At 34.5% G+C, this 24,815-nt stretch overlaps 1 protein-coding gene across 3 annotated transcripts in view; it reads right to left on the bottom strand.

Annotated features, from left to right (window-relative positions):
• Positions 1-24,478, bottom strand: part of Cda5 (Chitin deacetylase-like 5) — a 38,033-nt gene extending 13,555 nt beyond the window's left edge. For 2 of the 3 annotated variants that reach the window (XM_035887578.2, XM_085659050.1), the window contains exons 1-2: positions 23,866-24,478; positions 586-760 (exon numbers count right to left, since the gene is read on the bottom strand). In XM_035887578.2, the coding sequence (XP_035743471.1) occupies positions 586-760; positions 23,866-23,917 (227 nt within the window). In that variant the 5' untranslated portion in view covers positions 23,918-24,478. The remainder of the gene's footprint in view (positions 1-585; positions 761-23,865) is intronic. The other variant, XM_035887580.2, reaches the window with a different exon arrangement.
• Between the last annotated feature and the right edge of the window lie 337 nt (positions 24,479-24,815).

The raw sequence follows: 24,815 nt of genomic DNA on the forward strand, positions 1-24,815 counted from the left end.
TTTTTAAATCCAATATAACAGCTTTTAAGTCAACGTTTAATATCAATCTGAAAGTAAATAATGAAAATAGAAAAGCGAAAACATGACAAAACGAGAATTGTTAAAAATTTTAAGATCTCCTATCTCTGAAAGAATATCTGCGAGAACGCAAACTGTATCGTATATCTTATTAATCATTCTGTTTTCAAATAAAAATACCATTCATTCTACGCATTTACTATCATTCTAATTCACGGCCATATTAGCCGTTCATTCTTTGTGAAGTATCAAGAAACTCTTTTCTCTCTCTCACAAGATATTCTCACAAGAGTTCACCTGTCACCGCAAAGTAATTCAAGCGGACGTTGGCCTTCTACGATTATATACTTATGGAATAGGTATGCGACATTATAAACATGCAAGCAACGAAGAGAACGAAGATACAGAAAGTTTCCCTTTCACCGAATCAGTCACCTTTTCACATCATTCGAAACATTTTCTATTCTCTATCAAATACATGTGAATTTGTTTAAAAGATCTTAAAATTGATCAATCTATCGATCAATCAATCACGTGAATGATATTCTATTAGTGGTTATTACATACCTATACATCAAGCCTCCCGTGCAAGATTCGAGTAAAGCACCGCCAAAGACACAAACGTAGTACTGCGTACAATCTCGCGGATGAGGATAATAACCGAACTCTTCGGGACACTCAAACTCCAAAGCTGCATCATTTCTACTGGCTCTTGCACTTCTTGGTGTATTTCGTTGACAACCTAAAAGGGAAAAAAAAGAAAGAATTTATAAATTACAAATCAATTTGTTTATTTCCAATATTTAATTAGAAGATTTTTATTAATACTTATAATTATTATTTAGAAAAGTTTTCCTACGAAAAAAATATTATAGTTCAAATGTTCTTTTTCTGTTTTTTCTTTTTTTCTTTCTTTCTTCTTTAATTAACGATCCAAGCAAACGTTACAAAATTATTATATTTTACGCGAAACTTCCTCGTGTATGCTCGGCTGCGTTGGAGTAGCGATACAGCTTAGAATGGACATTAATTTCACGGGGAACTATAATTACTAGGAAGGAGATTGCCTTAAGAGCAAATTAGCCTTACATTGGCCAGCATTCAGACAATACTCGTTAATAGGGAGGACTCGACACGTATGGTTACGAATTGATCGTTCAATTTTACGCGCTGCCGCCGATTACATATTTCTTTTAGTTGGACACCGTATTTGGATATTCCTTTGCTAATGCTAGCCTTTCCATACTGAAAAGATACATTAGTTTGTTTCCTATGTGTTTAAGTAGTCTCTCGTATATAACTGCACGGTTTTCAAATTAATTATTAGAGGAAATAATTGGTCGTTTAAATAAAATCTCATCAATTTGATTTTAACGAATTAGAAAATAATGACGATCGGATGCAACCCTTTCGATTATTTCCATCAAGTCTATGTTATCTTATAATAGCAAATAAGACTAGTTGATATAGCGGTATTACTTGTTGGATATTGAAATGCGAACGGCATACGTGGTAGCTTGCGCAAGAGAAAAGTAAGCGGATTTTTGGTCGACCTTGCGCATACGCTATACGCATAATGTGTCTCTCTATGCAACTCGGCTATGGATTGTTTATGTAAGTACGTGCGATGCATCAACATTTATATCGATCTATATAATTTAAAGAAAATGAAAAAATTGACTTTATGATAATAATAGAAAATTCTTTATGCAAATCTTATTTAGTTTATCATTTAAATAGAGATCATAAAATTGTATTGTCTCAGCAAAGTAATAAATACTTATTCGATTTTCTTTTCAAAACTCTTTTTAAAACTTTCTAATGCAATTTTATCGTGGGATCGGCCGACTCATAAGAAAGGACGAATTGATTTGCTAGGAAGCCGACAACTTGCGTCATATAGCATCTCAGCTCACTCTCTTACGTGAGAATATTTGCTGGAACAACAAAACCCTTGTCTACTTATATTTCATCGAAATGTTTCTCCCATATAAGTTTTATTCGTGTTGATTCACTTACTCGGACAAATATGACAACGGGTAGGGCGCGTGAAACTTGCCATTATAAAAACTGGATCGGTTCGTAACTGTTTTTACGATCATTATACTATGTATATGCTTGTATCTTGATCAGCGTTGTTCGACACCGTGCTAGGTTGATTTGTAACAGGATATAAATTACAATGGAATCCGTGAAATGCAAATTGGCTTGGTAAACAAAGAATTTTATCTTTTTTATGATATTTGAAAGAAAAAAAATTATCAAGAAAAAAATATTCCTGTTTCATACGACATTCCATCGATCAGATTTCTCTAACCACTTCTTTTTTTCTTTCTTTTTTTTTTACCTACAAAAACTTGTCAGCAACTTCCTTCTCTTCTTCTTTATCCACTTCTTTGCAAAAAATATTTATTAACATATCAAGATTTTCTCTCAGATTATGAAACGTCAAACGATAAATATAAAACTTGTTAGAATCAAGGTAATCATACAACTTAATTAAAACTTCATGATATCAAGTCAATTCTTAACAGAAATCGATATCATTAAAAGAGAATTACCTAATGGAACTATAGAAAGATGATATCAGTTCGAGTTAATATGATAGAGAATTTTTCGAACTTTCGACTCAAAAAAAAAATATACTGAAATTTTTTAAAATTTTATATAATAATTCGTAAAAGTTTGAGAAAATTTCAGATTCGATAATCGGCGAATACTTTATCGAAACTTTATTGAACGTATTCAAGAAAAAGAGAAAGAGATAAACTTAGAAAAAAATTTACAAGAAAAAAAGATGTTGCATTTGTCAAGCATGACCAAAATGGATGCAATTTATCTAGAAAGATGTAAATACAAGTATGCGATATCCATAAATAAAATAGTTCAGAAATATAAAGTAATCGATAATTAAGAATGTCGTATATAAATTTATCAGTCATACGGTAAATAATTTTTCTTGTTTATCTAATCGATATCAAAAAAAAAATCTTTACAAGAAAGATCTATCGTCAAAAAAAAAATTAATCTAACATAATCAATAATTTTACCAATTATTATGTATATTTCTACAAAAAGAGTATCATTGCATGTCACTTATGCGTACTTACATGCATAATACTTGACAGAAATATGTGGATCCGTATAATTATTGTAAATATGTGAGAAAACACATGGAATGAGGCAGAGAGAGAGAAAGAGAGAGAGAGAGAGAGAGAGAGAGAGAGAAAGAGAGAGAAAGAGAGAAAGAGAGGAGATAGACAGACAGATAGAGATAGAAAAAAAAAGATAAAAGACAAGAGAATGCGGTCTTCCTGTTGACATTGAAAGTATCAGTTAACTCAAGTCGGAGGAAGGTCGTTGAGAAAAGCCAAAATAGTGACGACGGACGTCCTTGGAAGATGTGGATTAACGATTAAAAGAAATAAAGAAAAAAATTAAATGGCGCTTGAAACGGAGATCCTGGTCCCGTTCAAAGATCCGTTCACCAGTATACTCGATATGACCTCGAAATCGTAGTTCTCGTATTTGTTCGCAAGTTGATCCAAAAAAATGACAGACTCACCGTTCTATAACGACACGAGTTAAATTCTTCAAAAATCAAAGGGAGTTCACGAGATTTCTTATTGTTAATTAAAGCGGAAACAGATAGAATTATTATCAATACGTTTTCTTTGTTTGAACCATGTGCAATAAATGTGATTGATCAATTTTCAAAATATATTCTTCCTTTTGTTCGTTAAAAATTTATAATTATTTGGATAAGTGACGCAACATGTATTAAACCAACACATATGAAAAACTTATTACAAAAATCATTTCTAATATCTCTTTGGTAGCAACGTAATCCGTACAAATTGCATTCTCAACAATGATTGAAATTACGTTTCGTAGTTCTACTCGCCGACAAATAATGTGATTCTCAGACTATACCTTACGTCTGGCATTTGGCTTGAACATTCTCATCGGAATAAGATCATGTAACACAATGGAATAACATAAAACATGGGCATCTTTATTATTATAGATATATCTATATTGTGGTGATTCTATCATGAGGGATGCCTAATAAAGAATATGAAAAGTATTGTAATTGAATATTGTCAAATGTCATACTCGTATGAAATATCGGACGAGAATGTAACGTTAAAAAAAATTGTTTTTTATATTTTAACGTAAAAAAAGTTAACACAAATGTGGAAGACGAAAAATATCGACTTCAGTGTGGTCTTAACCATAAATTACTCATTATCGAGATCATATAAGCCGCTAATAATTCGCCCACATAATAAATATAATTGAATTTCTTGCACTTAGTCATGAACGAACGATTGTTAAAAACGTAATTGCGAAGAATGCTACGTGATTACATACTCGCAAAAGGCATCGAGAGAATGGGATGCTACGTAGAGTCGCTTGTAATGCAGAACTGAATGACTCGCGAATCGACTGTAAATTTCTTTTTATTTTTCTTTGGTCGGATTTACACCAAATTCATTCGAGTCGATTTACTCCTTCCATACTATACGTATATAGATACGTATGTACATAGATATGTGTGATACTTGTATCTACCTAAATGCTCGTTTTCATCGCAGGTATGCGTGTCTCATTAAAATCCTTTATAGTGGTGGCTGAAGCGAGGAGTGGCCGTTAACTCGAGACAAGATTTGCAACGAAAAATTACAAAATCCAGTTAGTATCTAAAAGATGCCTTTCGCAAGGAAGATTGTGGTTTTCGGCGTAGTACCTACTTTATGCCGGCGCCTTTTCGTGAGAGAGATATTTATATAATTTTCACATGAGTCTTTCTAAGAACATAGCAGACTTCTTATCGTATTATATAATTTCAGGTAAAACTCGGAGACATAAGAATGTGAAGAGTATTAAATCACCTTGCAGATAACGATCTTCTAGGCTGGACACTCGTCGATGCTCTGAATTAAAGTACTATAGACGTAAAAGGAATACGACCTTAAGAGAAAACAAAATTATACGTGTCTTTACTTGGAACAGAGTAGATTGAACGATAAACATCTATCTTGGTGACTCATTGCAGCGGTCACGACTTCTATCACCTCGTTCTTCTCAAAATGATAAAATGTATACCGAGTGTATACATATATGTATATATGTATATATATACATATTTATTTCCAATACACATATACATACATATATATATATATATATATATATATCGGAAATAAATCGCAACGTTATTATCTATACATTACGATGTAGTTTGAAATATAACGCAAAGAGGGGTGTAACGAAGGACCTACGAAGTCCGGAGAAGTGAAAGTCGTGCAAATAAAGGTGAGGGAGAGAGAAAGAGAGAAAGAGAGAGAGAATACAGGATAAAAGAGTCGACGAGTGAATGAGTGAAAGTGAGTTGGAATACCAAAGCGAGCCTTTGAAACTGGAGCACGTCTTGCATAATGTCGGACACTTTAAAATGGTTAAAGGCGTTCCGTATATACACACGCCTTCTGTTTGTCTATCTTCAAAGTCTACTTTTCTCTGTCTCTCTTTTTCTCTCTTTATAGTTGATAAATAAATATTTTTTCTATAGAAGACATAGGTATACATCCCCTATGTCTTTTATAAAAACAAGTGTCTTTTAAAAGAATTATAAAACAGTCACATTGATATGCAAATCTTGGAAGGAAAAATAATAACAGGAAGGAGAATAACGATGTTCTAAGTGTCGATCATTCGTTTATGCCCATATTCAGGTATGCTTGAGTGAAATTTGTCCGCGCGTTAGAGAGAAATGATGGTGATTCGTGCGAGTTCGGTCAAATCCAATCGCGAATGTAATTACGTGGCGCAAAAAGTAGGTAATTAGATCTAGAGATCGTAAATCATAGAGGTTTTTCTTTAGCACGGAAGGTAATAAATCGTAGAAAGGGAACCAATTTCGGACCTTGGCGAATATACCGATTGCATAAGAATTCTCTAAACTTATTATTACACACCGTAGACCGAACGGCCCGAGAACGTATGCTTTTTTCCATGTCGGTTTCGTCGTCGGTCATCGAGGTAAATGCGATTACGTGAACGTCGGCGGATCTGTATTCCTTTATTGGATTTAATTGCGTTCGAATTGTTGATCGAAGTCGAAGCTTCCGAACATGATCGCTTAAAAGGAGATACAAACGATTTTCAGAGAATGCTGAAATTATCGATCGAGTTATGGTATTTAATTCGTATTACTTGCACGATCTTTCAAAGAATTCCATCTTTTTCAAAGGCGGATAGAGACAAATTCGTATAGAGTTTTTCATTGCCGGTAGCGGAAGTCCAACGATATTTATTTTTTTGCGTAAAAGTAAACATTTTCTTCTCTATTATTTTCATTTTTTTTCTTTTCTTTTTTAACTTTCTTCGCGTGACTTACACCAGGTCAATTTGGACATAGCACGAAGCATCGAAACGTAACGATAAAATGGCACAAGCGAACCATTAAGTGATTTCAACTTTTCGTCCTACGTAGGTCTCAAGAAAGTCAAGTCTTACTCTTTACGATCAGAAATGTCCAATCGCAAACTTCCGCTTTCCAAATCGTAATTTATCGCGAGTTCTTTGAAGAAATCTACCAGGGGATAACTCTTTCGCCTATGTTAGTTGGCTGATTTACATGTTCACCAGTGTGCGCGCGCCGCTCCCTTCACTTTACCAGACTCGATTATGTTCGGTTCAGCCGATATTCTGTTACGAACGAAATAATAGTTAAACTTTCCGAACGATCTCACTTCTTCGTAAACGTTTTTAAGCATTCGCAAATGTATGATTGTATATACTTATATATTTAATACTTATGACAGACAATAAGACTTTTTTAATTTTTTCTAACGGATAAAAAAGTCGACACGTAAGATTTATTTTCTTGTAGTCAATTGCGTCAGACGTTACGAACGCATCCGCCGATTATGAAGAACGCACTATGTAAGTTTAATGCAAGCATATGCACGATCTTCTTCTTTGCATCTTTTACTACGCTCACCAACGGCAGAGGATACCACCATCAAAGGTCGCTACTTAGGAATGCCGATAATTAATGTCTAAACTCGAACGATGACTAAACACGGCTTCTATTTACGCGTCATCGGATCCATAGTAGTAACGTTAACATAAAAGATTATCTGAGACATTGAATTATAAGCCATTCCTTCAAAGTTCTAATCGTACACCTAATCGTACCTATATCGATAGACCTTATTTACTTTCTTAGCAATAGCAATATCACTCTCGCGAGATCGTTCTACTCGAGATGAAGTCGGTCAGCCGTCGTACTTTAAAATCGAGACCCACATCTACGTGTCCCTTTGCTACGTCCGTTGTTCTTGCTTAATCTTGACGAACCTAATCTTGCAACGTCATCACTAATACTACGAAAATGTTTCTTTCTCAGTTGTAAATGAACTCTTAACAGATACCGATACGCACGAGGAGTTGCGAGTAAGAAGGCCGAGACCTCTGAAATCGTTGTGCCACACATTTCGACGATCAACGAATGAAATCTACGAGAGAATGAGATTTCTTCTTTTTAAAGTATCTCTTTCACGTCGATCTACGATAAGATAGATCTAACGAGCCGATGTAATCATTCCTGACGTACTTAAAAAGTGAAAACCTGTTATATTTTAAAGAAAACGACTGAACGTGGGAGAGAAGCTTCATACAAAGTTTTTCTTTTCGATCACTTTCGACGATCTCTTCTATTTTTTATGTTTACTGCATAATTGCTTTATCGTTAATCTACATTCTATAAGATGCCTACAACAACAACAAAAAACTATTCGTGCTGAAAGAAGTACATCGAAAAGATTAATTAATATCCACGAAACGTTTAAACCTGCAAAATATAGAAATAACAAGATAAAGTTAAAGTAGATATACATTACAGTTATCATACCTTTCGTTTCACGTAACACAGGATATAGGAACACTGAGATCGATCGTATATCCAAAGTTCGTGGGAGAGAAGTGAGTAAGAACATTAATTATAAGGAGCGATCATGCGCTTTAGTAGAGAGTACGATAGGATCGCCACTGTGCGATAATCATGATTTTATCGAACGAGTAAGAGTCAGAGAGAAAGAAAGCGAGAGAGAGAGAGAGAGACAGAGAGAAAGAAAGAGAGAACGAGAGAGAGAGAGAGAGAGAGAGAGAGAAAGAAAAAGAGAGAAAGAGAGAGAAAGAAAAAGAGAGAGAAAAAGAGAGGATTAATAATAACGAGAGAGTCGAGTATCCTTAAAATGGACGTCCGTACAGATTCTTTCGTTGAAGTTGCCCTTTTCCAATGATTAATCCGTTTATGTAAGTCGAGAAAAGAGAAGAAATAAATATTATGGATAAATAAAACGCAAAGGATTGGACGGTGAACGCCCAACGATATCGAAAGGAACACCCACTCACGATCCTTCGTTCCCTGAAGATTACTAAAGGCACTTCGACCTCCTCGGCATTCGAGCTTCTATCCCACGATCGGCCTGTACGTTAAGAATCCGCGTTCTGAGTCATGCCGTTCTGACGGAAAATATCACAGGATACTCTCGATATTTATTCGACAGTTTCCCTTCATATGCAAAATCGCATTAATAACCGAGAAAATATGTAAATCCTTGACGAAGAAAACTTTCGACCTTTCGATATTATTGAATCATAATGTGAACTTTTAATTTATTATGCATTATTTATCTGTTTATTAATAATACTTGTTTCGGACTATTTTATTAGATTAGCTAATATGTGTTCTTGAGGGAATTATCCGACTCATCCAGTCGGAAAAAAAGATGTGGGTAGATAAGTGTTAGATAGTAAAAATCTTATTTAATATAAAATGATGATAATACCGAAAATTTTGACTTATGTAATCGAAGAAGTAACATTTTATCGATCCGACTCTAAGATGATTACATGTTATCGAATTATGTTTGGTTCCTCAACCTCTTGATCATTGCGTGTAATTTGCAGAAAGGAAAAATCATTGCGAAAGTATCGCCGTGCTCCGTTACTTCATTAAACATAATTATTGCGTTCGAATGTTCCGAACGAGTACGCAATTAATCATTGTACCGTAAGACCAAATTGACAAACTATTAAACCATAGGAATTTGTTCGGAATAATTCGGTAAAAATTTATAGACTTACTAAATCGTTCAAAGTATCCGAAAAGAACCTTAAGTTTTATGTTTTCGTCGATTCGTTATGCTATTGAGACACGAGGAACGTTAGTGAAATAATAATATCACGAATTTGTTTCGAAAGAAATCGATATTCAGAAAAATAAAACTCGGATAATCGTATAATCAAAGCATTCACATTATTCAGGCATAAGCATCAGTAAGTCAAGGTCACCGTATGACCAGTTACCATACGACTTTCCTAAACAAAAATGACTCCTTCCGAGGCCGGAAGGATTACTTAGCGAAAATGTAAACCACCTGTGATATTTTCGAAACTCAAATCAAACTTTGTAGAGAAAGAATGAGAGAGAGAGAGAGAGAGAGAGAGAGAGAGAGAGAACATAAGAAGAACTAATCTCTTCTTCTCACGATCTTTATCAATTTATGTATTGTAAAAAAAATTGTGTTCTGTCTACATGAATTCTCGATCAACGTAGATCTTTTTTCTGTCCCTGGCACACGTCGACGACTTTCTCCTTTGAGTTCGTGATGCAAGAACGTTCGTACATGGTGTATGTTAACTATATATTTGCTATAGCAACTGAACGATCGCAAATTTATTTTTGCAAATTAATTGTTCATAATAAAAAATTATTTAACATAATTATCTTAAAAGTGTGTGAAAGCCAAAGTTGGTTACTTCTTATACAAAGTTTACTAAAACTGGATGTGTGCCAAGAACGTCGTAATCGTCTTACGTATCCGATCTTGAACATGCTGTAATCTCCAATGTTTATGATCCTAACGAAAGGAAACAGATAAACCCATATTCTTGCGGTTCGTTGCATGGCACGCGAACACGATTTAAGGATCTTATCGAAGAACCATCAAGCTTCTTGAGACGAGACACAGAGTCGATCAACGTGTCTCTCTATATCACTCTCACTGGATGTGGAAGGTCGAGCACCCACGTACACGTAATTGCCAGCTGCACGCGCGCGTACGTGCAATGATTCGCGAGCAACGAATTTGTGTTGCGAATAGCATGTAACGAGGTGAACGTTTGTATGCGCTTCTCTACTTATCTTTCTCTCTCTTTCGCTCTCTCTCTCTCTCTCTCTCTTTTTTCTCTTTTTCTCTTTTTCTCTTTTTCTCTTTTTCTCTTTTTCTACCTTCTCTTGTTTCTCTTTAATCGATCAGCTGGTCGGAGAGAAACAGACACGTTTAATATTTTGCCGTTGAAAGGCATGGAGAGTATTTTCTCTCTTACTTTTTTTCATTTTCAATAAGCTTACAAGTACTGTACTGTATACGTGCAAATTTTAAAATGTCGTGTTGTCGACGAGAATCAGCGAACGAACATGAACTATTGGTGAAAGTATTTTGTTGATAAGAACAAAAAAATATTTATCCACTAAAAATAATCCATTGAATATAACGTCACGTTGCAAAAAAAAGAAAGAAAAGAAATACGATGAAACGAGTTTTTGTATTTTCCGATCATCGATCTTACATTTTACATCAAGAATTTTAATCGATAACGTTTAATTGTATTATTGCGAATATGAATTAGTGATAGGTAAGAAAAAAAATAATATCGAGCGAATTGAATCTTACAAAACTATTTTATAATTATTTCTAGCTATTCGGTGAAGGCCAAAGGCGTATGGAGAATGTAAGCTGTCGTTTCTCTCTCTCTCTCTCTCTCTCTCTCTCTTTCTCTCTCTCTCTCTCTCTCTCTCTCTTTCTCTCTCTCTCACTCTCTCTCTCTCTCTCTCTCTTTCTCTCTCTCTCACTCTCTCTCTCTCTCTCTCTCTCTCTCTTTCTCTCTCTCACTCTCTCTCTCTCTTTCTGTCTGTCTCTCTCTCTCTCTCTCTCTCTCTCTCTCTCTCTCTCTCTCTCTCTCTCTGTCTTTTATCTTCCCTCTGAGACTTTCAATCACTCCCGGAAAGGTTAGCCTGCATAATAGGCACGCGAGGTTACGCAAGAAACATGTTTATAATACGCTCCATGAGACAATTGTCCCTCGTGCGTGTATCTATCGGTTCGACCGTTCCTTCCTTATAAAAAAAAGCTGCCCTCGATTGTTTTTTCCACGCATCTGATCCAGATGATCGATCAATCATTCGACGATCTAGATTTTGTAGGAAATATTTCTTCTGTCTTTTGAGTGGACCATTTTTTATTTTCTTTTGTTATTCGTATTACATATAAATCGATCGGGAAACTTGTTTATGTCATAAAACAAATAAAGCGAGTCTCAGCTCGCATAAAGGAGCCTTCTCTTATGATTAATCTCGATCTATGATCTCCGATGAAATTTATCTCAAAGAAAGAACGAAAAAAAATGTTAAATACGATTTCCAGATCATTTGCGAATTTGATTTTTTGATTACCGTTTTGATTTTCGTCATAACTTCTTTTGCAATGGAGAGTCTATCGTGAACATAACGGAATTGATTAAGTCGATTATCATTAGATTCTATTTGAGATATCAAATTAATGTACGGAAAGTTACGTTTAACACAGCCATTGATATGTAAAGTTTGTCAAAAGAAAAAGAGGAAGAGAGAAAGATCGAAGGGACGTTGATAATTCATGCAATCAACGAGAACGGAGTAGGGCGAACGGTGATCGTGATCAAGAGCAGAATCGCGGTCTGTGAAAAATAGATCAAAGTCATGCGATCGTTCGCGTTCGAGTTGTGATTGCACATCGACGAGTGATTTCCAAATTAGTCACAACCTTCCTTCCTTTTACATATATCGTAAAAAGGAACGATTGTCAACGTTACATCGAGTTCATTTCTTTCTTTCGAACTGAATTAACTAAAGAAAAATTCTAAAATATTTTGTCTTATGTAACATCATCACTATCTTGAAAAATTTGCGTGGATTTTATTATGTATATATGAACATATTTATCGGTAAAACTTTTATAAATGGTTAACACTTGTCTTAAAACATTATTTCGATATTTTGACTAAATTGGCTATTTCGTTGTTAACCATAAGACGATCTAATCTTGTACATTTTGATTTTGATTGAAAATTAGGAAGTCGGAGATATTTATCTTTAAAATACGCTCTTATTTCGCGAAAGTCAATTTTCTTTTATTTCTACTTTTCGCCTAAATATGTTACGTTACAAATTATCATTTATCCCCAAAGTCACATATACTAGCTACAATATATATCATCTATTCTGTAACACTTTAAAAACGAATCTTCTTGTTAGAAAAATAATGATCGAGGCGGTAATGAAGGCAAGATCGGTAAGAGTGGTTTTTAAGTATTATTCCGCGAAAACCGGTCCTTCAATGTTGCAATTCTCTGCTGAAGTTTTTAGCAGCAAGTATCACTGCACGCCGCCACTACAATTTCGCTTTCACAAGCATTTGCAAGATATATCCGCGACGTTAAAGAGGTAGAATTCGAGACCGCGATATCGGAAATCGAAATCGTTTTTAAGATTCAGGGAAAGGCTGGGAACTCTCAGATACTTATAAGGATGTAAGTATTTTATAAATTTCATGATTTATTTTATTTTTCTCACGTAAGCAAACATTTTTACTGAAATTTTTGAAGATGTTTATTGATCAATCTAATACTTATCTGGTTTTTTGTTTTCTTTTTTTCATTCTTAATGAAACCGATTTTGTGTTATATACACGTGTAAGAAAAAATATTTGTTACGCATCGAGAATCATTTCATTTTTATTTAACAGTTCTCTAACTCGGCACATTTAAAACGCGCACTGATCGACGACTAGACCGTGTCGGAAATTGAACTTATCTTGGGATTAAAAGAAAGAAAAGTTTCCTTTGAATTTTCATTAGAATTGTCGAGTTTTGTTAAAAAAAAATTAAATGATTTAATTCCAAGAAACTGGTTAATATTTAATATCGTTCTGATTTTCTGTCTTGACAGAAAGGTCATTATCAAATTAATATAACTATTATTTTCGAAGAAATCATTAGTTGTTATATGTAAAAAGAAAAAAAAAGATGTATGAACAAAAAAATGATTTTTATAAACTCATCACATTTAGATATGAGGCTTCAATCTCAATTTCACGATGATATTACTATGAGATCGTAGGAAATGTAAATATATCCTTGTATACATAACATCTACTCGATTATCCTCTTGATCCTAATTAGCAAACCTTTTCAAATCTCATGATCGTGCTTTAATTTCTTCTTCTTCGTATATTCAACGCGTTAGCGAAGCTATAATTTCTTACTTCGTTCGTATACAACATTAATCATCATCTTTGTAACGAGAACTTTATCATGAGTTTAATTCTTCGAAGGATCAAAAGGTATAAACTATCCCATCGATATAGATCAATTACGCTTGAGTAGAATCGAAAATTTTTTAATAACATAATCGATAAAAGAAAAAACAAAACGTGGACAAGATCGTTGAAACTTGTAGGATCTGGAATCATATCTCAAGGCTGTAAAGATATCGAGAGGCGTTAACCAAGCACGTAGAGTTGGAACTCAACGTTGATATATGTATGTTGTACGTTCACCGACTTAAGAACATGAGATCTATCCAGATCTCGTGGTCACATGTATTCTACGTAATATACCGTTATATCTACACGGTAAATCTGTGTGTAGATCTTTGAAAAAACAAATAGACTCGCTTTCATGGCAAGAAAGAATGCATTGACCGGAAAATACGTGTATATATGTATAACATATACATTCATATGTATATATATATATATATATATATATATATATACATACATATTTTAAATTGTGCACTCGAGATAACTTTCCATATATACGTATGTACCATATTTGACGATTATATAGTATTGGCATAGGCTCCATGAGAAAATCCATGAGAGCACACATCGTCTTTGCATCGAACAATCTCTATCGAATTCTTCTATTGTTTTGCGATCTATATTACACGTTCTTCGAAACGATTTTTCCTTAGAAAAGATCAGAACCAAAGACTTACCGTTAGATCGAAGAGAATCGTCGCCTGCAGCATTTTTTCTTCTTCTTTGGCATTCTAATGAAAAGCACGCGGTTGTCTCCTCGTCCTTGAAGTATCGTCGTGCATTTTAAATGATCGTCATTCTTGGCTTGGAGTCAAAGAAAAGTAACGTGATTGTGGCGACGTAGAGACGTCTCGTTCAAGCTCTCGATCGATCGACTTTCTATCCCACTTTCAAGTATTTCCGGAGAAAAAGAAGGATGATGTAGATCTTAAAGAGAGAGAGAAGAACACGAGCGAACGAGTTTTACTTCGAAATTCACAAATCTTAAAAACGCAAACGGCTACTTTTCAAACCATCTCGGAATTTTCCCAACGAAAAGTATGGGAACGACTGTGTCGACGCAATATCGACATATTGCTCAAGTTTTCGTATTGTCTTACCTCAGCTTTCACGGTATTGACTCGTGTATTTCTTTCTTACTTGATATGAAGAAAAGTCGCACGGTATTTAACGAAGACGATTCGTTTCAGTTCCGTAGTCGCGACACATTCCTCCTTTTTTTATTTTGAAAACTTCGAAATCCAATCGGTCTGTCGTAAACGATCAACGTCATTCTCCTTTCATAATGACATTTCTATTATTCGTAAGTTTTGTTTATTATTTCATTTTTAAATAAAAAGAATCGTCTCAATGATAATTATTTTTGTTTTTTTTCTTTTTCTTTTTTTGTTTCTCTAATGATGAAGAAGCACTTTCATGCGATACATCACACAACGATTAAATGCACTGTGTGAGCACAAATGAAGAAATCATTTCCTTCGTTGAGATTCACGCGTCGAGTCACCACCCCATGGGCTTTTGCGTGTAGGTCGTCGATAGACGGTAAGTCCTATACGAACGCGATATATTTCTCGACGGTTCACCATACACCGACTATGCTATTTCTTTATCTCTCCATCCTTTTTCCTCTTTTATACTTCGAGAACGCATCTCCAACTTGATATATCCCATAGCAAGGCGAGACTTACGACGTGGTACTAAAAGAAACGTACAGAGTCGAGTATCTCTATACTCACCGTACTGAATATCATTTCTTCGACATTTTTATGTTAAAAATAAATGGAAAAAAAGACAGAATTTATACATTCTTCCTACGACAGGATAAATGATGATTGTTTGAAAAAGAATGTATCACGAAATCTCCATAGACTTTCTCGTCTACTTTTGCGATTATATTATCAAGAAACGTGACCCATGTCATCGGAATATCGATAAATATATATCAATATATATAAATCGCGAGAATTCACAATACAATAACATTATCTCTGACGTTCTTCAAGTACTTACGTACACGATACGTCTACCTATCACGTGTACACAAGTTGAGCTTCCATCGTCAGAACACGTGTATCATGTCAATAAAACAAAAAGATCATCGAACATCACTACCATCCATAACAAATCTTACACTTATCCTAATTATACTCGTTAGATCTTTTAAAAAATAGAATTTATTGACATCATTTTTTCATATTTCAAAACATCGACAGAAACATATTTGTAAATGACATAATCGTCACAAGAACGTGATCAAGCGAACACAGATAGACAAACCTATACAGATTTTGAATGATACATGTAATGAATATATCGATTTAATAGCATACAGATAATTAAAACGATGTCATTAACCGATGACTTTCAATTATCAAAGAGAAAGAGGAAACGATCTCTCTCTCTCTCTCCCTCTCTCTCTCTCTCTCTCTCCCTCTCTCTCTCTCTCTCTTCATTAGAGAAAGTCCAAGTACCAAACTCGTTCGGTAAAACAAAGTAACCATTTCAATAATATCGATTAATCTATGAGTAAACGCGTAACTTAAGGAGATTTATAATGTAATGACACGGTTCGTACGCTAGCACATGAACACTTTCACCGTACTTCGCTTACATGGAACGTGCGGTTGATCTATACAATGATCGTTTCAATCAAACATCGTTAAGACGATTTAAACGGAGAAAAGAATATATATTTTTTATTAACAATCAATATTTCTCATTAATAAATTATACCAAAATTAGATAATTTTTGTTAGAATAATAAAAATAAAAAAATAAACATTCGTTCAACGAATTCATTTTTATCATTTTCGAAATAAATCTAAAGCTTATGTTTTTATTTTTGTATCATTTCATTTTTATTATTTCAATTATATTCAAAGAGAAAGGAACGCGCACAACTGGAAAATTCATCGTTGATTCGCCTTTCTACGTACGCGAGGGCAATTCGAGTGTGCGTGAGTGCGCGACGTGGTTACGTGCCACGCGTGTTTCTTAATACTGTATACAGTTACAGTAAGATTTCCGTGGGAGTGGAACCGATCGGTCCCACGGACCGATCAAGGTTTTACGTTACCGATCTAACAACGTCGAGAAAGGAGCATTAAGCGGTCTTATCTTTCTCTCTCTTCCTCCTCCGCACCCCTTCCTTCAAACACTCTACCTTTCTCGTCAAACTATTATTTCATAGTGTTAATAAAATGTAAGTAATCACCGTTCTAACCCACATTGCTCCGTGGAAAGACAAAGCCCTTCCTCGAATCCGGTTCAAGACGTTCAATGACGGTGAATGGAAATTGCACCGACACAGATCATATCAATTTTCTTAAGAAACTTATATAAATATATATATACATATATATATATATATATATATGTATATATATATTTATAAATATATATATACATATATATATATATATATATGTATATATATATTTATAAATATATATATAATATATAATATTTATATAATTATTTATATAATTATTTATATATAAATATAAATATTTATATATAAATATATATATATATATATATACATACATATATATAACGGAACTATACATGTTGTAACGCTATCGTAAAATTATATTATTTCATACGAAATGAATTTTGATTAGAATAGGATAAATAATTTAAAAAGAAATGTATATAATTTTCGATTATTCCTTAGCCATCAAACGTCAAGACTTTCATCCGGTTTTGCAAGGAAGGTCAAAGTCTCGGGCAAGTTTATTCGAACCAATATGTACCTACTTATTTCGTGAATGGCATGACTAACGTCCGAGGTCATTAAAAAAAAATAATAAAAACTATAGATCGTAATGGCATAGAAAGCAATCCTTTCTCAAAATAACAATTTGATCCAGTGCTAGAATGACTTTTGAAAGATATTCGAAAGATATTTCTTCCTATTTTTTTGTTAATTTATATAAAGGAACTCGGCGACAACGTTATAAAATTCAGCTTCAAAATATTTGTAGGAATTTCAAATATCTTTCTTTCTTTGTTTACCGATGAGAACTGGACAGAATGGAAAGGTTTCGACCTTGATACATACCTGATTCCAAGATTTTTCACGTATAACAAAGTACTGAAAGTGTGAAGAGAAAGGAGCATCCTTTAGCTGGGTGGCTAAAAAACATCGTAAAATTCCACGAGTACTTTTTCTTTTGGGAGTAACAAACATCCAAGAATTTGATGATGTCACAAATGAGGATAAAATGAAAAAAAGGATTTCCAGAATTGAAAGTCTAATCTTTTGAGAATGGAATCGAAGAACATCATGGTAAACTCGTAGGAGCTATATGTAATGTTTTATAATAATTTGGAAGCGTGTATCTCAATGAAATTTCATTCCTGATGACAATTCTGACGCTCACAATAATCGAAGTGAAAAATGAGTGATATGAAAAGGAAAATAGAATATACGTACTCATATAATTTAAACTCGGTACAAACATATAGGAAGAACTAGACAAATATAGTTAACATATCTAAGATGAAAATCTCCTTGAGTCCTTTTTCATAGATCTGTTAATTAACCTATGTAACGAGAACGAAGTGAATGATCACACGGTAGTTGTTTCTGACGTTCGGAAGATAGTGAATGCGATGAAAGTATCCCACGTGCGAAGACACGCGTATGATTCACATTTGTATTTTATTTTCTTCTATGTACTCTCTCTCTCTCTCTCTCTACCTCTCTCTCTCTCTCTCTCTCTCTCTACCTCTCTCTCTCTCTCTCTCTCTCTCTCTCTACCTCTCTCTCTCTCTCTCTCTCTCTCTCTCTCTTTATTTCTTTCTGTCTCATCTGATCAATAGCAAATACATTGATTTTATAATGCAAATAGAACAGACAAATAGATCGTATATTAAAATGTGTAATATCGTATTATAAAAGCAAGATAAAACAAAACGAGATAATATCGATCTTTGAGAATCGACATATTTTAAAAACGTTTATATTATAATAATAGTACAAAGTAGTGTGTATGTATATATATATATTAATAGATTGTCAAAACATAACTGTCCAAAATAAAATTGGTCCAAACGTACGAATACTCTTGATAAACTTTCTCCCGTCAAATCAAGCGATTATTCGCAATATTTACAAGTGATGACGGTTAAACGAGTCACGAATCGAGTTAACTGACGTAAAGGGGAAGGAAAAATTGAGCAATTTGTAATTAAGAGAGAGAGAGAGGACAAAGTACTAGTTTAGTGTCACGTGTAGTTCCCCCGATTTAAAAGTTAAATGACATCGTGCAAAACTATTTACATCGTCGCATCGTCGTTCCTTTTGTTAAATCGTAAAATAAAAAGGATACGAGTTTCGCGATTACTTAGAAAGTAGACAATAACACGAGGAATAGATTTCGCGAGATGGATTAAGAAACGTAATCGCAATCTACCGAGACGCTTTTCCTTGATTTCCTCGATCATTACGAACACGACAAGACTATAATACCAGTTGAACGTTAAGAATGAATAATCGGTAACTCTCCTACCGATGTTTTATTACGCAACTCGCAACTTTAAACTACGAACGATTCAATGTACAATGAACACTTATCTATATTCTTAAAAAAACCTCGATAATCTTGAAGTTCAAATAATAAGTACCGTAATGATAATATTGCAGATATTTGTTAATATCTTTACATATTCTTTATGGAAGGAAAGATACTGAAAAGAAAGAAACGAAAGTCGTTCTCTATTTCTCTATTTCTCATTTTCTCAAAGTTCAAGGTAACCACTAAGCACACCAAGCGGACCAATATTTTCCTGCATAGTGATAAAAAGATAAAAGTTTCAATTATAACCTTCTTCGCTGACTTCACTCCTTGCTCTATTCGGAAAGATCGATTTCGTAAGAAATGATTAACACAAAATACGAAGGAATAATCACTTAGTAGGCTAATGATCAGTCTTCAAAGCAAAGTTTACTTTTGTCTAGTTTACAAAGAAAATACGTAAGAAGAAGTTCTTGCACGTGCGAAAGTTTCATAAGACATCATAGCACAACTGAGATCAACCAGCCGTTCGCGCCAATTCTTGAAACGGTTCATTGGCACGAAGGATCGAGAGAAATCTCATTTCTCGATCTCGCGAGCATCGTTTTCGAGGGCACGCGTTTGCCGTCTCACGCAAACGCATCAAGATGTTCTCGAGAGTTATCGAGATAAATAAATCTTTGTTAGAGATTTCTTAAAATTTTCCTTAAAGATTATTTACATTGTTATTAACACCAATTAAAAAAATATTTAATACAATGAACAAATTCCTATTATCTCTCTTAAGAGTTCTATTGTCTCGAGACTGTCCAAAATAAGGAGTAGAAGGAAGAAAATCCTTTTACGAGTTGGAGAAGCGATCGGCAGATATTAAATCATTATAGCATAGAGTTCTTTATTTGAACTTACCAATGCGTGGGCGAAGTATCGCGTCTCAAAAAAATCCTGACCTATACGACACAGACTCGGCAAGATCCTTCGTGCAATAAACACTCGGACGTGAAGGTTCGACTTTACTTTAACGGCATGCCCTTGTGCTATGAGTACGTTCTACAGGTACTCCTTTATAGCTAAATAATTTATCGCTTCCCCCTCCGTTCCTACGGCGAAACAATAGCCATGCCGAGGAGTTGTGTTCTTCAACGTGCCTGTTACGCGATCCTCTACCTAAGTCGGCCCTTCAAGAAAATCCTACGAAAATAATGTTAAAATATCGTCCCTTTCTATATTCGCGAAAACTATTAGAAATTTATATAATACGAAATACATACGTCATATAAACGACCATTTTTCTGTAACTTTCACTTTAATATTATAATATATAATTATAATAATAGCCTATTTTACAAAGAAATAAAATAAAAAAATCGTTAAGAGACAGATCGTTTAGTGACAAGGAAGAAGTATCATAATTACCGCCTTTTTGAATGCACATAAGTAAATTACGAGTAAAAGAGTTAATGAGATTTGGATATGTCAAATTCTTTGATGAATTAATTTGAGAAAATTTAATATATTCGACGATTCGTTTTCTAATTCTCTTAAACTAACATTGAAAGACATACGATAGGATTATTGTAGAATATCTAGCAACCATATTAGGTAACGACGATACTATGTGTTACTTTCGCAGGTTGTCGTTGGTAATCGTGAAGAATAATCGACGTCTGACATTTGATAAGCGTGTCTGTCTGGTAATCGAAGGAAATAAATATAATTACGTAATAGACCATAGTAGCTCATGATAAAGCTTCGCGTACAGCTTCCAATAAAATTGAAATGAAAGTAGGACTAATATATCTAATTTTTATAATAACAACAATAATAATTTTTAACAACAATAACAATCGTTATTGTTACGAGTAACAATCTTTCTCAATCGTATGAGTACGTTAAAACTCTTAAGTACGATGTAATATTGTTACTATTACATATTGTATTACACGATTCTATTACACATTGTTTCAAGGACAATTAATCGTTCCAGTAAAAGTTATGATTTCAGAAATACTCGAAACTCGTTCTCCACATGTAAAAAATAACAATAGTGCAATAAGTGAACAAATGAATGTTACATAAGTAATATTATATTCTGTAATAATTAGTGTCATGAAAGAACAACGACTTAGCATAAGAATTCACGAAAGTTGCATTTTCAAGAGACGATCACAAAGTTCCTTTCAAAGCAAGAACCAAGAGAGAAGTCAAAGAAGCGATATCGGCGCATTGCCCGCGGTAAATTCTTTCTCGTAATTGCAAAGAGGCGAACCCTATGGAGCCGGACACCGATGTATAACACAACCAAGAGAATATAATAGGCAAGAGTACTCGGACCCCTCCTTACGGCTTATGTACGCTGTTGTAAATTCTCCTCGTAATTGCCAAGGAAGAAAGAGAGAGAGAGAGAGAGAGAGAGAGAAAGAGAGAAAGAAAAGAAAAAGAGAGAGAAAGAGAGAGAGAAAAAGGAAAGAAAAAGAGAGAGAGAGAGAAAGAGAGAAGGATACAGTGTGGGTGCCGATGGGATCCTGGAAGAAGGACACCGACGTTTGTTCGAGCTCCATGCAAACTTCTACTTTGCATGTAGATCGGAAAAGTAACGTATTTCTATGTTTTCTTGCCTTCTCAAGTAATATCAAAGAATGGTATCTCTTTATCTCTCGCTTTTTATCTCTTTTTGTGGATTACCGTCCTATCTCGTCTCGTTAAAAGAATATCTTTATTTTATGAATACACGGATAATAACGATAAGCAGGCGATATATCGATCCTTGAAAAATGTAGAGAAGCAGGCCCTTGATCTTGCCTCTAGCTAAAATTTGCCATCCTTATCTGAGGATATTCTTGATGCCGCGTGCCAAGAGCTCACGATCCGTTCCGAGCGCACGTTCCGCTTGAAAGGATACATTATCCTGACGGATAAATTACAAGACGTAAATTTTAGCACGACTGTAAATTATCCGCGATAGCCGCGAACGATACCACTCACTACTATATGTATATGCACGTTCCCACCTACGCTCGAAACCAAATCGGGCTCTATAATTCTGCCTTGAGGATTTTCCTTGTTCATGAAGGGATTTTATAGAAACCTAAGGTGTAAAACTTGTAATCGAATATTCTAATTGCTTTTATGAAATATTTCTAACAAATAGAACAATCAGAAAACATAGAAATATTTTCTATCAATATTTAGCTATTTTACATATAATACAATTATAAATGTTACGGCGTACTTTCCATATGGTATTAATATCCGTTTGTTTATTTTTATTTTCAATAGAAATATTTTTATTTTCTATCAATATTTAGCTATTTTACATATAATACAATTATAAATGTTACGACGTACTTTCCATATGGTATTAATATCCGTTTGTTTATTTTTATTTTCAATAGACGTATTCATATAAGCGATTCGGATGTATCCTGTCGTCTTTCGATATTATTCGATCTCATCTCTCTTAATTAGAATTAGAGGGTTAAACCGGTGATTCTCATTATCCTTCCTCCCATTCTCTTAACTAATTCGCATCAATCCCAAGATCTTTGATCGTCGTTGATCAACAACAAAAAATAGGAAGAAATTCTCGATTTCATTCTGAACGACAGCTCGATTACATAGTCGGACAACGTTCTTTGGATTACCTCCGGCCGTGGATATTTCGTAAAAGCAACGTTTCCACATCAAACTCATCTAGCGTGTTACCGAAATGTGGTACAACATAGCCGTTAACATTTCCCTTTGTCTTAATCGTAAAGCGAGGCGAAACTTATCCCCTCCCCCTTTCTCTCGCGACCAAGCTGATTCGCTTCGATACCATTCAAGGTGTTTCGATTGTATTATACTCGCGCTTAGGCAACCCCTTGGAAGAAAGATCGTCTCGACTCGGCTCGATTTTAACGTCGCAATCGAGACGCCTTATAGACTCTAGCTACTATTTAAACTGCAAAATGAGAACGATCTTTACGAATGTTTCCTAATATCCTAACAAATAAAAGAGAGAAATAAAGAGATTGATTTGTTTGATAAATGATTTGCCAACGTTTCAAAGATACGAAAGAATTTAAATCGATGAATAAAAATAAAAATGTGAAAAAACGAAGGAAGAAAATCTCCAAGCTCTTTGCTCAAGATGGCAAGATAAACGAAAAAATTTATCTCACACAAGGCGCAAAGTCCACCCTCGGGCTTACCCTCGGGGATCGGAGCTCGCTTTGCCATGCTTGATTTCCGCGTGTGCCAGATAACCAACCGTGCAGTCATTACGTAAACTGACATTTTCGCGTGTAAAGCGCGAGCCAGTGAAAGATCGGATCGACCAGTATAGCGTTAGCTATAGTATAATGGTTCTTTACAGGGTAGTAGTCAGTCACTAGACTACTACGTGCTTTCTCAATTGCTATCCTTTCGAGTTCACCGCCTTGAATTTTTTAATCATCATACAAACGATGTCTCCTTTTTAAATGAACTTCCTTTTCGTTTCAAATAATTTCCTTCATTATCTTACGTATATTCACCGTTTATTTATCATTATTATAAACCGTTCTCTTTTTTATTTGCAAATTACGAGAAGAGGAATCGGAGAACGTGCGAACATTCACTGTTCTATTAACGTCCTTCAAACACGATTTACCTACCACGGATTTAACGTACCGTTAAACGAAACGGCTGAGAGTAAGTTGCTTAGAAAAAATGTTAGATCTTTACTTTCTTTACAAGATCACAAATTGGATAGTATTTATCTAAAAAAATAAATTAATCGAGTAAGATTAGATAAAGTAGCATAAAATAAACTAAAGAAAAAATTCAAAACGAATCGAATGGAAATTATTCTCTACAAATCGATCGTACTACCCTCGTAAATGAAAATATCGATCATAACTTACCCACTCTCGAAAATACGGCCAGGAACAGCAAAAGACCACTGAAGAATATCATCTTCCCGTATCTTGTTTTTTATCGTAAATCAAAATTTTTTATATTTTTCTCAACGCGAACGGTGAATAGAGAAAATTTAAATATCACGGCTATGTGTAAAAGCCGCCCTTCTTTATCGTAATGGCGCACGAGCGCATACACACGCGAAGAGATACAGACGTCCGATTGTATTAAATAGATTTTCTCCTTTGAGCACGAATTACCAAACAATGTAGAAGAAGAAAAAGAAAATTGATAGAAAGTAAAGAAGAACAAAAAACGGAAAGAAACAAAAGAAACAAAATGAAAAAGATAATTTGAAAATCAAGAAGAAAATCAAATCGATTGTACGTGACGCTCTTGCGGGTTCTAAAATTCGAGCAGGAAAATAAACACAAACTCGAAACGCTTTTTCCGTCGGAAAGAAAAGAAAAACTCCTTTCGAGGGAGGAGTCAACGTAAGCGAAGCTTACGAGACCGATGGAGCAGCGTTAATGATAGCGCCGTTTTCAAAGCCGCGAGAGCGCCATCGACGGTCGCAAAACATATGCTACGGTCACGAAGAGAGAAAGGTGACTGGGTATACGCGAGGCGTGCTCGATACCTCCTGTCTTCTTGGCATAGTCACCTTTCTAGCAAAGCAGTAAGAAAGAAGGGAGTATTGGAGCCCATATCGGGGGTCTCTCTCAACATCATGGTCCCACAAGAGAACCACTTCTCCACTCACCTCTTCAAAAACTTTTTATTCAACCCCGAAACGACCTTGCTTGACAAGAAAATTATCTTCGCAATTCTTAAATTATAAAAAAAAAAAGAACAAGGAAAGATCTTGTGCGAAAAATAAAATATATCCGGCTTGAACAACTTTCACGAATCCTACTGTTTCTTCCTTTGATATATTTTCTTCTTTCTTTAACTT

Source organism: Vespa mandarinia, chromosome 8 (genome assembly GCF_050613455.1).
Source record: "Vespa mandarinia isolate Hongniang chromosome 8, ASM5061345v1, whole genome shotgun sequence".
NCBI classification, from domain to species: domain Eukaryota; kingdom Metazoa; phylum Arthropoda; class Insecta; order Hymenoptera; family Vespidae; genus Vespa; species Vespa mandarinia.